Source organism: Mobula birostris, chromosome 11 (assembly GCF_030028105.1).
Source record: "Mobula birostris isolate sMobBir1 chromosome 11, sMobBir1.hap1, whole genome shotgun sequence".
Classification (NCBI taxonomy): domain Eukaryota; kingdom Metazoa; phylum Chordata; class Chondrichthyes; order Myliobatiformes; family Myliobatidae; genus Mobula; species Mobula birostris.
This window is the reverse complement of record NC_092380.1, coordinates 5,128,302-5,142,117: the sequence shown is the minus strand read 5'-3', so window position 1 is coordinate 5,142,117 and position 13,816 is coordinate 5,128,302. Positions and strand designations below refer to the sequence as shown.

At 43.8% G+C, this 13,816-nt stretch overlaps 1 protein-coding gene across 1 annotated transcript in view; it reads left to right on the top strand.

Annotated features, from left to right (window-relative positions):
• Nucleotides 1-9,068: 9,068 nt before the first annotated feature.
• The window catches only part of LOC140205388 (receptor-type tyrosine-protein phosphatase H-like), an 87,259-nt gene continuing 82,511 nt past the window's right edge, over nucleotides 9,069-13,816 (top strand). The window contains exon 1 of the mRNA XM_072272979.1: nucleotides 9,069-9,206. Within this exon, the coding sequence (XP_072129080.1) occupies nucleotides 9,153-9,206 (54 nt within the window). The 5' untranslated portion in view covers nucleotides 9,069-9,152. The remainder of the gene's footprint in view (nucleotides 9,207-13,816) is intronic.

Sequence of the window (13,816 nt, the reverse complement as noted above, 5' to 3'; positions counted from 1 at the left end):
AATAATTATGGGGGATTTTAATCCGAAAGTAGATTGTGAAAGTCAGGAAGGTAATGGATCTCAGGAGAGGGAGTTTGTAGAATGCCTACAGGATGGCTTTTTGGAGCAACTTGTCCAGAAGCCCACCAGGGGACTGGCTGTTTTGGATTGGGTGCTGTGTAACGAACCTGAGGCGATTAGGGAGCTGGAGGTAAAGGAACCTCTTGGAAGTAGTGATCATAATATGATTGAGTTCAGTTTCAAATTTGAAAAGTAGAAGCTGGTATCAGGTGTATCGATATTTCAGTGGAACAGGGGAAATTACACTGGTATGAGAGAGGAACTGGCCCAAGTCAAATGGAAAAGTAAACTAAATGGAGGGACGGCAGAGCAGAATTGGATGAAATTCCTACAAGAAATAAGGAAAATGCAGGAAAAATATATCCCAAGAAAAAAGAAAATCATGAATGGAAAAATGGCACAAATGTGAGAGAGGTTAAGGCAAAAATAAAAGCAAAAGAAACGGCGTACAAGGAAGCAAAAATTAGTGGGAAAAATGAGGACTGGAAGACCTTTAAAAACTTACAGAAAGAAACTAAGAAAGTCATTAGGAAAGAAAAGATGAATTATGAAAGGAAGTTGGCGATTAACATAAAGAAGTATACTAAGAGTTTTTTTTAAATATATGACGAGTAAAAGAGTGACAAGGGTAGATATGGGACCAATTGAAAATGATGCTGCAGTAATTATAATGGATAATAAAGAGATGGCAGAGGAACTGAATGAGTATTTTGCATCAGTCTTCACAGTGGAAGACATGAGCAATATACCTGATAGCCAGAAGTATCAGGGAATAAAATTAGGTACAGTCAAGATAACTAGAGAGAAAGTGCTTGGGAAGCTAAGTGGACTAAGAATAGATAAGTCTCCCGGCCCGGATGAGGTGCACCCAAAGGTTCTGAAGGAGGTGGCTTTGAAGATTGTGGAAGCATTGGAAATGATCTTCCAGGAATCAATAGACTCTGGCACGGTTCCGGAGGACTGGAAGGTCGCAAATGTAGTTCCGCTATTTAAGAAAGGAAGGAGGCAGCAAAAAGAAAATTACAGACCTATTAGTCTGACATCGGTGGTTGGAAAGATATTGGAGTCAATCCTCAAGGATGAGGTTATGAAATACCTCGAGGTGCATGACAAGATAGGCCGAAGCCAGCATGGTTTCATGAAGGGGAGATCCTGTCTTACCAACTTATTGGAATTTTTTGAGGTAATCTCGAATAAGATTGACAAGGGAGAGACTGTGGATGTTGTGTATTTGGATTTTCAAAAGGCCTTCGATAAGGTGCCGCATATGAGGCTGCTTAATAAGATGAGAGCCCATGGAATTATAGGAAAGATATTGAAATGGGTGGAGCATTGGTTGATAGGCAGAAAGCAAAGGGTGGGAATAAAGGGATCCTATTCTGATTGGTTGCCTGTTACTAGTGGTGTTCCGCAGGGGTTGGTGTTGGGGCCGCTTCTTTTTACGATGTATACCGATGATTTGGATTATGGATTAAATGGTTTTGTGGCCAAGTTTGCGGATGACACCAAGATAGGTGGAGGAGCAGGAAATGTTGAAGAAATGGAAAGGTTGCAGAGAGACTTAGTCAGTTTAGGAGAGTGGGCAAAGAAATGGCAGATGAGATACAACGTTGACAAATGTACGGTTGTACATTTCGGAAAAAGAAATAATCGGGCAGATTATTATTTAGATGGGAAGAAGATTCAAAAATCGGAAGTGCAAGGGGACTTGGGAGTCCTCGTGCAGGATACCCTAAAGGTTAACCACCAAGTTGGATTGGCGGTAAGGAAAGTGAATGCTATGTTGGCATTCATTTCAAGAGGAATAGTGTATAAGAGTAAGGAGGTGTTGATGAGGCTTTATGGGGCATTAGTGAGACCTCATTTGGAATACTGTGTGCAGTTTTGGGCCCCCTATCTTAGAAAGGATATACTAATGTTGGAGAGAGTTCAGAGAAGATTTACGAGGATGATTCCTGGAATGCAGGGGCTAACATATGAGGAGCGTCTGTCCGCTCTTGGATTATATTCATTAGAGTATAGAAGAATGAGAGGGGATCTCATAGAAACGTTTTGAATGTTAAAAGGGTTGGACAGAGTAGATGTGGAAAGGTTGTTTCCCTTGGTGGGTGAGTCCAGGACAAAAGGCCATAGTCTTAGAATTAGAGGGTACCCAGTTAAAACAGAGATGAGGAGAAATTTTTTTAGCCAAAGGGTCGTGGACTACAGAGAAGGTTCACCAGATTGATTCCTGGGATGGCAGGACTTTCATATGAAGAAAGACTGGATGAACTGGGCTTGTACTCGTTGGAATTTAGAAGATTGAGGGGGGATCTGATTGAAACGTATAAGATCCTAAAAGGATTGGACAGCCTAGATGCAGGAAGATTGTTCCTGACGTTGGGGAAGTCCAGAACGAGGGGTCACAGTTTGAGGATAGAGGGGAAGCCTTTTAGGACCGAGATTAGGAAAAACTTCTTCACACAGGGAGTGGTGAATCTGTTGAATTCTCTGCCACAGGAAACAGTTGAGGCCAGTTCATTGGCTATATTTAAGAGGGAGTTAGATATGACCCTTGTGGCTATGGGGGTCAGGGGGTATGGAGGGAAGGCTGGGGCAGTGTTCTGAGTTGGATGATCAGTCATGATCATAATAAATGGCGGTGCAGGCTCGAAGGGCCGAATGGCCTACTCCTGCACCTATTTTCTATCTTTCTATGATTTGTGGAATTCGTTGCCACATATGGCTGTGGAGGCCCGATCATTGAGGGTGTTTAAGGAGGAGATTGACAGGTTGCTAATTAGTCAGGGTATCAAGGGATATGGGGAAAAAGCCGGAAACTGGAACTAGATGGGTGAATAGTTTAGCTCATGGGGGAGCTGCGGAGCAGACTCGATGGGCCAAATGGCCTACTTCTGCTCCTTTGTCTTGTGATCTTGTGAATGATAGAGATCTAGAAGATTATAAAGCCAGCAGGAAGGAGATTAAGAATGAAATTAGGAGAGTCAGAAGGGGCCATGAGAAGGCCTTGGCGAGCAGGATTAAAGAAAATACCAAGACATTCTACAAGTATGTGAAGAGCAGGACGATAAGACATAAGAGAATAGGCCCAATCAAGTGTGACAGTGGAAAAGTGTGTATGGAACCGGAGGAGATAGCAGAGGTACTTAATGAATACTCTGGAAAAGGATCTTGGCAATTGTAGGGATGACACAGCGGATTGAAAAGCTTGAGCATATAGACATTAAGAAAGAGGATGTGCTGGAGCTTTTGGAAAGCATCACATTGGGTAAGTCTCTGGGACCAGACGAGATGTACCCTAGGCTACCGTGGGAGGCGAGGGAGGAGATTGCTGAACCTCTGGCAATGATCTTTGCATCATCAATGGGGATGGGGGAGGTTCTGGAGCACTGGAGGGTTGCAGATGTTGTTCCCTTATTCAAGAAAGGGAGTAGAGATAGCCCAGGGAATTATAGACCAGTGAGTCTTACTTTAGTAGATAGTAAGTTGATGGAAAAGATCCTGAGAAGCAGGATTTATTAACATTTGGAGAGGCATAATATAATGAGGAATAGTCAGCATGGCTTTGTCAAAGGCAGGTCGTGCCTTACGAGCCTGAATGAATTTTTTGAGGATGTGACTAAACATGTTGATGAAAGTAGAGCAGTAGATGTAGTGTACTGTATATGGATTTCAGCAAGGCATATGATAAGGTACCCCATGCAAGGCTTATTGAGAAAGTAAGTAGGCATGGGATCCAAGGGAACATTGCTTTGTGGATCCAGAATTGGCTTGCCCACAGAAGGCAAAGAGTGGTTGTAGACAGGTCATATTTTACATGGAGGTCGGTGACCAGTGGTGTGCCTCAGGGATCTGTTCTGGGACCCCTTCTATTCGTGATTTTTATAAATGACCTGGATGAGGAAGTGGAGGGATGGGTTAGTAAATTTGCTGATGACACAAAGGTTGGGGGTGTTGTGGATAGTGTGGAGGGCTGTCAGAGGTTATAGCGGGACATCAATAGGATGCAAAACTGGGCTGAGAAGTGGCAGATGGAGTTCAACCCAGATAAGTGTGAGGTGGTTCATTTTAGTAGGTCAAATATGATGGCAGAATATAGTATTAATGGTAAGACTCTTGGCAGTGTGGAGGATCAGAGGGAACTTGGGGTCTGAGTCCATATGACATTCAAAGCTGCTGCGCAGGTTAAGAAGGCATACTGTGCATTCGCCTTCATCAACTGTGGGATTGAGTTTAAGAGCCAAGAGGTAATGTTACAGCTAGATAGGACCCTGGTTGGGCCCCATTTGGAGTACTGTGCTCAGTTCTGGTCACCTGACTACAGGAAGGATGTGGAAACTATAGAAAAGGGGCAGAGGAGACTTAGAAGGATGTTGCCTGGATTGGAGAGCATGCCTTATGAGAATAGGTTGAGTGAACTTGGCCTTTTTTCCTTGGAGCGATGGAGGATGAGAGGTGACCTGATAGAGGTGTATAAGGTGATGAGAGGCATTGATTGTGTGGATAGTCAGAGGTTTTTCCACAGGGCTGAAATGGCAATCACAAGAAGGCACAGTTTTAAGGTGCTTGGAAGTAGGTACAGAGGAGATTTCAGGGGTAAGTTTTTTTTAAACAGAGAATGGTGAGTGCCTGGAATGGGCTGCCGGCAACGGTGGTGGAGGCGGTTTTGATAGGGTCTTTTAAGAGACTCCTGGATAGATACATGGAGCGTAGAAAAATAAAGGGCTATGTATAACCCTCGGTAATTTCTAAAGTAAGTACATAATTTGGCACAGCATTGTGGGCCGAAGGGCTTGGATTGTGCTGTAGTTGTTCTACGTTTCAAGTTTCTATGATCATTACAGAATATCTCTCTGGTGCTTCCCACTCCCTTCCACTTTTCCCCAACCATGATTCTCCTCTCTGTGCCCCCTTCCCACTCTCTGTCCACAACAGAGACCCATATCAGAATCAGGTTTATCATCATTCACATATGTCAACCCATCCAATAGTCTGCATTTATGCCCCATCCACAGCCTATCCTTCCTCACAGTCCATCTACACATTGCATCTACCTCCATCTTATTGGAATTATAGCATTATAGAAGGGTACAGCACAGGAATAGGCCATTAAACCCACAAAGTAAATTAAGCCTCTAACATATTTGCCTCTACCACCATACCAGGCAGCACATTCCAGGCATCCACCTGCCTCTGAGTAAGAAAAATTTACCCCTCACATCCGATTTTAACCTATCCCCTCTCACCTTCAATGCATGCCTTCTGGTATCAGACATCTGGTCAGCAAAGATGCATACATCAGAATGCTCTTTATCGATTAAAGCTCGGCATTTAACACCATCATTCCCTCAAAACTAATCAGTAAATTCCAAGATCTGGACCTCAATATCCCCTTGTGCAACTGGATCCTGGATCCTTGCAGGCCCCAGTCAGTTTGGATCAGCTTTCCATGAGGGACTTTGTCAAACACCTTACTAAAATCTCTGTAGACAACGTCCATTGCCCTACCCTCATCAATCTCTCTCGTTACCTTGTCAAAAACTCAATCAAATTGTTAAGACATGACCTGCCAAGCACAAAGCTATGCAGCCTCTTCTTAATTTGGCCATGGGTTTCCAAATGGTTATGTATCCTATCACTAAGAATTTTCTCCAGCAATTTCCCTATGATTGATGTGAAACTCACTGGTTTATAGTTCCCAGGATTTTCCCTTGTTTTCTTCTTAGAGAGCAACATTAGCCACTCTCCACTCTCCTTGGATCTGGCCTGTGCCTAGAGAGGACACGGAGATACTAGTCAAGGCCCCAGCAATCCCGTTGCTTGCCTCTTTCAATAACCTGAGGTAAATTCTATCTGGCCCTGGGGACTTATACTCTTCGGGAGGCCCAACACTTCCTCCTCCTTGACCTTAACATATTTATACACTCAGCACTGATCTCCTGGTCCTCCATGTCCTTTTCCATGTTAACCATTCGTCAGTGGAACTAGGTTAGGAAACTCAATCGGTAACTCGTAATTATTCGAAGCTCGCACTTTATTGTCTCTGCACAAGCAATAAAGTAACTATGTTGACCCCAGGCCAACAACTTCGAACATGAATCCTACTGTTCCCTCTGTACCAATACTCACCAAGACAACTTGTCCAATTTATAACACCAAAATAAGAGATCTCCGTTGGCCAGATGATCAATCCTTTCTCTTCCTAGACCCTGACGTGGAGGTTCTTCATTGCAATGGTGGGTCTCTTGAGAGAGTTATCACTGATTGCACCACTGAAGTGTCCTCTTTTTTTATTCATTCCTAACCAATTCAAATAATGCATTCCAGTGTCATTAGCTGTAGGTCATGTGTCTGACTTTTAACACCTGTTTATTGGTTCTGCTCCTGAGCAGCATCCATTTATTGTCCTATTCCAAGCAAATGACAGTCAGTAATTTATGGCTCTTTGTTCTCTTCAGTAACCAGGTCAAATCACTCCAGGCAGGCACCAACCCCAACATTCACAAACCTGCATGTTATCAAAGACACCTCACAAATAACATTTTCTTTGGAAATGACCACTAGTCCAGCAGATTACCTGAAGCATCGTTGTGTCTACTTTAAAACATAGAAAGCCAAGCAACTTCATCTCACGAAATGGAGGATGTAAAACAGTTCCACAAAATCTCTAAGCACAGGACAGGAACAAAGACAATTGATCTGCCTGCTTTCACTGTCTTTGACCCATTTGAGTTCAATGTTTTCTTCCATATTTTAAATCTGCCATGGCCAACATCTTCCCCCTTTTCATCCACTGACCTCCTTGACCTCTAAATGCCTTAACATATTTATACACTCAGCACTGATTTCCTGATCCTTCATGTCCTTTACCTTGGTAAATACTTAATACTCATTAAGTACCTCACTCACATTCTCCTCATCCAAGAAAATATTCCCCTCTTTATCCTTGAGTGGTCCCACTCTCTCCCTAGTTATCCTCTTGCTCTTGATATATGTATAGAATGCCTTGGGATTCACATTAATCCTACTTGCCAGAGGCTTTTCATGACTCTTCCTGGTTTTTTCTAATTCCCTTCTGACCCAGCTCTCTTGTTACCATCACCCTGCCAACCGAGATTAAATTCTCCACAACAGCTCTAATAAACCTGCCCTCAATGACATCGTTCCCTCTCATGCTCAGGTGTAACCCCTCCTTTTTGTACTGTGTCTTCAACAGAAGAGATCCCCAGAGAAACGAACGCCTAGAAACATTCAAATGAACTAGATCTATCTCTCCCACTCTCTCCCTCTCCCTCTCCCTGGAAGATTATCCAAGATTTAAGATTCAAGATTGCTTAATGTCATTTCCTGTACAAAAGTGTAAGGGGAATGAATTAATTGTTGCACTGAATCTGATGCGGCACAAAACACTCCCACAAAAGATATAGAATACAATAATAATATAAAAAGCAATAAATATTGATACAGAAGGTAGCTTACATATCTCGATTGATTGCATGTCCATAAAGTGATGACAGGCTGTACATAAAGTGACTGACAGATGCAATTAGTGGTTAGAGGGTATTGATCAAACTTTAAAGCTCAAGGTTAATTTATTATCACTATATCCAACACTGAGATTTTATTTATCTATTCATTTAGCTATACAGCGCAGAGGAGACCCTTTAGGCTCTTTGTCGCACTGCCCAGCAAATCCCGGTTAACCCTAACAATTTACACTGTCCAATTAACCTACCAATCGGCGTGTCTTCGTGGAGGAAACCAGAGCACCCAAAGGAAACCCATGCGGTCATGGGGAGAACATATGAACTTGTTACAAGTACCTGCGGAAAGCTAACACATTCCATGGGGAGGGTGTACAGGCTCCTTGCAGACGGGGCCAGAATTGAACTCCAGGCTCTGAAAGATCCCATGCTGTAATAGTGTTGCTTCAGCCACTGCACTACTGTCTTCTTGCAGGCATACACAGTAAGTCCAAGAAACATCACAGAATCAATGAATTAACAGGATGGGCAAACAACCAGTGTGTGAGAGACAGCAAATTGTGCAAATACAAAAAGAAACAAATAGAAATAAAAATAAATAAGCAGTAAATACTGAGAACATGAGAGTCCTTGATTAGCCTCACTGTTTGGGGAAAGTAACTAGTTTTGAGACCGGCATGGATATTATGTAGCCTCCTCCCTGTTGGGAGTTGAACCAACAGTCCATGAGCAGGGTGAGTGGGATCCTTTATAATGTTACTGGCCCTTTTCCAGCACCTTTCTGCATATTAGCATCAGGTTTAATATCACCAGCGTACATCTTGAAATTTGTTAACTTAGCGGCGGTATACAATGCAATAAATAATAGTATAGAGAAAAAAATGAACAAGTAAATCAATTACAGTAAGTGTATTAAATAGTTAAATTAAAAATAGTACAAAAACAGAAAAAATAAAAAAGTGAGGTAGTGTCCATGCGTTCAATATCCATTTAGAAATCAGATGGCAGAGGGGAAGATGTTGTTCCTATTTCACTGAGTGTGTGCCTTCAGGCTTCTGCACCTCCTTTCTGACAGTAACGATGAGAAGAGGGTACATCCTGGCTGGTGGGGGTCCTTAATGATGAACAGCACCTTTCTGAAGATCCACTCCTTGAAGATGTCTTATATATCCATAAGACAACATTTAAAATTTGAGCTGGACCCTGCTGTTAAAACTGCAGCTGGAAATGTGCTGCGGGATTCAGCATACAGCATCGGATCAAGGCCCCTCCCCACCACCTTTTGCGAAGAGAAGTGTCCTCCCCCAACCCCACCCCCCTGACCCTAGCAGTGGATATATACAGAAAACAGTTAACAGACTGCAGTTATACAAAGTTCAAAGTAAAAGTTCATGCAGTAAATCATATCAAGGTTAGAAATTAACTGCGACTTTTATTTCCTTATTGGATTGGGCAAAAGTTAAGTTTGTGCCTTTGTGGTTTCAATGATTACTGCAGAAACGATCACACCAACACAGAGGGGTGGACAGGAAAAAAGTTTCCTGCCGGTGGAGCTTAGTAGGAGAAAGCTTCCCGAACTTGTTAAAGTGATCTTGGATTGAAACTGGCATGAATCCCTTCAACCGGCACCAGCTTCTGTTGCTGACACTGATCTTGACTTGGGTGAGCCTTGCAATCTCTGTCACATTATTGAATGTTCCAGTCTAATCAAATCACTTCTGTTAGGTGTGAGAGTGCTTTGCTTTAATCTTGACAGTTAGTTATTCTATTGTTGAAGGTGAATCAAAAACGCTCTCAGTAAAATTGTTCTATAACTCGATCACACTTTTAAGAGAAGTTTGGATAGGTACATGGATAGTAGGGATATGGAGTGCTATGGTCCCGGCACAGTTTGATGGAAGTAGGCTGTTTAAATGGTTTTGGTATGGACTAGATGGGACAAAGGGCCTGTTTCTGTGCTTTACTTCTCTATGACTCTATCTGAAGGATTGTGCTGAAAATCTCCAAGGGTTCCAGAGATGAAGTGGAGAGTAGTGTTAACAGAGAGCAAATTGTTACAGGGCGTTGGGGTCGGGTTTATAGTCATAGTCATACTTTATTGATCCCGAGGGAAATTGGTTTTCATTACAGTTGCACCATAAATAATTAAATAGTAATAAAACCATAAATAATTAAATAGTAATATGTAAATTATGCCAGGAAATAAGGTTAGAGCAGGATAAGAGTTCCAGTTGTGTAGTATAAGGAGATGGGCGCAAGAGCAAGATGTATTACAGTGATGGGGAGGTTAAAGTGAGAAAAGTGGAGGTGGGGGGGATTACATTGAGGGCATGCTACAGTGAAGAGTTCATACATTGAAGAGTTTGATATACAGTAGTGAGCTAATCATGGTGTTACATCGAACAGAGTGCAGAGAGCTTTGCGGCGAAATGTACTGAGTTAATGCTACTGCAGAAGTGACATAGTGAGGGTATGTTACAATGAGGCGCACAAAATGCTGGTGGAACACAGCAGGTCAGTCCAGATATATGGAAATGAATAAACAGTCAATGTTTCAGGCCCTTCTTCAGGACTGAGAAGGAAGGGGGAAGATGCCAGAATAAAAAGATGGGGAGGGGAGGACAGCTGGAAGGTGATGGGTGAAGCCAGGTGGTGGGAAAGGTTAAGGGCAGGAGAAGAAGGGATCTGATAGGAGATGTGAGTGGACCATAGGAGAAAGGGATGAAAGAGGAGGAAGTAACAGGCAGATGAGAAGAAATAAAAGGTTAGAGTGGGAAATAGAAAAAAAAGGAGTCGAATTTGTTTCCTGGAAGGAGAAATCAATATTCATGCCATCAGGTTGGAGGGTGCCCGGATGGAATACATGGTGTTGTTCCTCCACCCTGAGGGTGGCCTCATCGTGGCACAATAGGAGGCCATGGACTAAGATGTTGGAATGGGAATGGGAATGGGAATTAAAGTACTTGGCCACTGGGAAGTCCCGCTCGTGGTGCGGAGGTGCTGCTGGACCTGCTGAGTTCCTCCCGCAGTTTCTGTGTGTTGCTTTGGATTTCCAGCATCTACAGAATCTCTTGCCTTTATGCTACAGTGAGGGTTTGCTACAGCAAGGGGAGCATTCCAGTGAGGCCAGTTACAGCAAGGTTTTAATCAGAAAGGGTCATCTTATCACACGGTCAGAAGAGTGATCATTAGTTCCAGTTCCATCAAGGGCACTGGCCTCCGTAGTGTCCAGGACATCTTCAAGGGGCGATACCTCTAAAAGGCGGCATCCATCCTTAAAGACCCCCAACACACACAACACGCTGGAGAGACTCAGCAGGTCGGGTAGCATTCGTGGAAACGAACTGTCAACATTTTGTGCCAAGACCCTTCATCAGGACTGAAGAGGGAGGGAGCAGAGGCCCTATAAAGAAGGTGGGGGGAGGGTGGAAAGGAGAAGGCTGGTAGGTGCCAGGTGAAAAACCAGTAAGGGTAAAGATCAAGGGGTGGGGGAGGGAAGCAGGGAGGGGATAAGCAGGGAAGGTGAAGAAGGAACAGGGGAAAGCACAATGGCTAGTAGAAGGAGGCGGAACCATGAGGGAGGTGATAGGCAGCTGGGGGAGGGGGCAGAGTGAAACTGGGATGGCAGAAGGGAGGAGGAGGGAATTACTGGAAGTTGGAGAATTCAATGTTCATACCAAGGGGCTGGAGACTACTCAGACGGTATATGAGTTTTTGCTCCTCCAACCTGAGTTTGGCCTCATCATGGCAGTAGAGGAGGCCATGTATGGACATATCCGAATAGGAATGTGAAGCAGAGTTGAAGTGAGTGGCAACCAGGAGATCCTGTCTGTTGTGGCAGACGGTGCTCGACGAAGCGGTTCCCCAATCTGCATCGGGTCTCACCAATGTAGAGGAGGCCACACTGGGAGCACCGGATGCAATAGATGACCCCAACAGACTCACAAGTGAAGTGTTGCCTCACCTGGAAGGACTGTTTGGGGCCCTAAATGGTGGCAAGAGAGGAGTGTAGGGACAGGTATAGCACTTACACTTACAGGGATAAGTGCCAGGTAGGAGATCCCTGGGGAGAGACGTTGTGGACCAGGGAGTTGCAGAGGGACCGATCCCTGCAGAAAGCAGAGAGGGGTAGAGAGGGAAAGATGTGCTTAGTGGTGGGGTCCTGTTGAAGGTGGCAGAATTTGCGGAGGATAATGTGCTGGAGCCAGAGGCTGGTGGGGTGGTAGGTGAGGACAAGGGGAACTCTGTCCCTGTTGTGGTAACGGGAGGATAGGGTGAGGGCCGAAGTGCGGGAAATGGAGGAGATGTGGGTGAGGGCATCATTGATGATGGCAGAAGGGAAACCACGAACCTTAAAGAAAGAGGACATTTGAGATGTCCTAGAACGGAAAGCCTCATCCTGGGAGCAGATGCGGCGAGGACGGAGGAACTGTGAATAGGGAATAGCATTTATGCATGTGGAAGAGGGGGAAGAGGTATAGTCGAGGTAGTTATGAGAGTCGTGGGCTTATGGAAGATGTCGGTGGACAGTCTGTCTCCCGAGATAGAGACTGAGCGATCGAGAAAGGGGAGAGAAGTGTCCAAGATGGACAAAGTGAGTTTGAGGGCTGGGTGGAAGTGAGAAGCAAAGTCGATGAAATTGACGAGCTCAGCATGGGTGCATTGTGTTTACGACTAAAGACGCCCACCTCCCTGGATATGTCTCCTTCTCATTGTTACCATCAGAAAGGAGGTACAGAAGCCTGAAGGCACACACAACAATTCAGGGACAGTTTCTTCCCCTCTGCCATCTGATTTCTGAATGGGCATTGAACCCATGGACACTACCTCACTATTTTTTTATTTCTATTTTTGCACTGCTTATTTAATTTAACTATTTTATATATATATACACTGACCATCATTCACATTTTTCTCAATTATCATGTATTGCAATGTACTGCTGACATAAAGTTAACAAATTTCACAACATAGGCCTGTGATATTAAACCTGATTTTGATTCTGACCAACAAGAACCTCCATGTTATTTCATATTTGGCATGAAGATCAGGAAATAAGTGTTCTACTTTGCATTAGCAACATTTCCTAAAGATTTACAGTGTCATAAAAATTCCAATGAGGTTGCAGTCATTACAAATGTTGAAATTTTCTCTTCCCATAGTGCTGACAATAATAATTCGATTTGACATTCAGGTGTAAAGATGTTACACCTTAGGCACACATTCACATCCTGCCTCCACCACAGGGTTGTGTCTTTAGCTCCCTGCTCTACTCACTTTACACCTATGATTGTGCGGCGAAGTACAGCTCCTACACCAGATACAAGTTTGCTAATGACACCACTGTTGTGGGCCGTATCAAAGGTGGTGATGAATCAGCATACAGGAGGGAGATTGCAAATTTGGCTGAGTGGTGCCATAACAACAGAGGTCCATGAGCCAGTCTTCATCGGAGGTGGAGAGGGTCAGTAACTTTAAATTCTTGTGTGTCACCTGTCCTGGACCCATTACATACCTGTAAATGTAATTGCAAAGAAAGCACAAAAGCCCTTCCACTTACCTTTTCAATGATCCGGATCACCTCAGGGATGTGCGTGTCCTGGTCATGTGTCCGTTTTGTGCTTGTGTTGAGAAACACACCATCTTTCTCAAAGGCTATCTGCAATGCAGAGGGCTATAGAAGGGGAAAATTTTTAAAAAACACAACTGAAGTGCGGTTGAGTGAAGGCAGGAGTCCAATTAGATGTTCATACCATCCCGGGTGTTTAAATTTCCCAGTGTTATTATTTTCGGAGGACCTGTTCTGGGCCCAGCTTCTATAGATGTGTGGTGAAAAACGTATTGATTGACTGCATTACGGCCTGGTGCATCAATGCCTTTGAATGGAAAATCCTACAGAAAGTAGCGGATACAATACATAACGACCCAGTACATAATGGGTAAAGTTCTCCCAACCATTGAGCTACATGAAACACTTTTACATTCTCCACTGCATAAAATGCTGTTGTCACCATCCAGGCCAGGTTCTTTTCTCACAGCTGCAATCAGGCAAGAGATACAAGAGCCTCAGGACCCACACCATCAGGTTTAATAACAGTTAATACCCCTCAACCATCAGGCTCTTGAACAAAAGAGGATAATTACACTCACCTATTGAGATGTCCTACGACCAATGACCTCACCAAGGACTCTATCGTGTTGTTTCATGCTTTCGTTATTTGTTGCTATTTATTTATTTGTATTTGTACAGTTTGTTGTCTTCTATGCTCCTG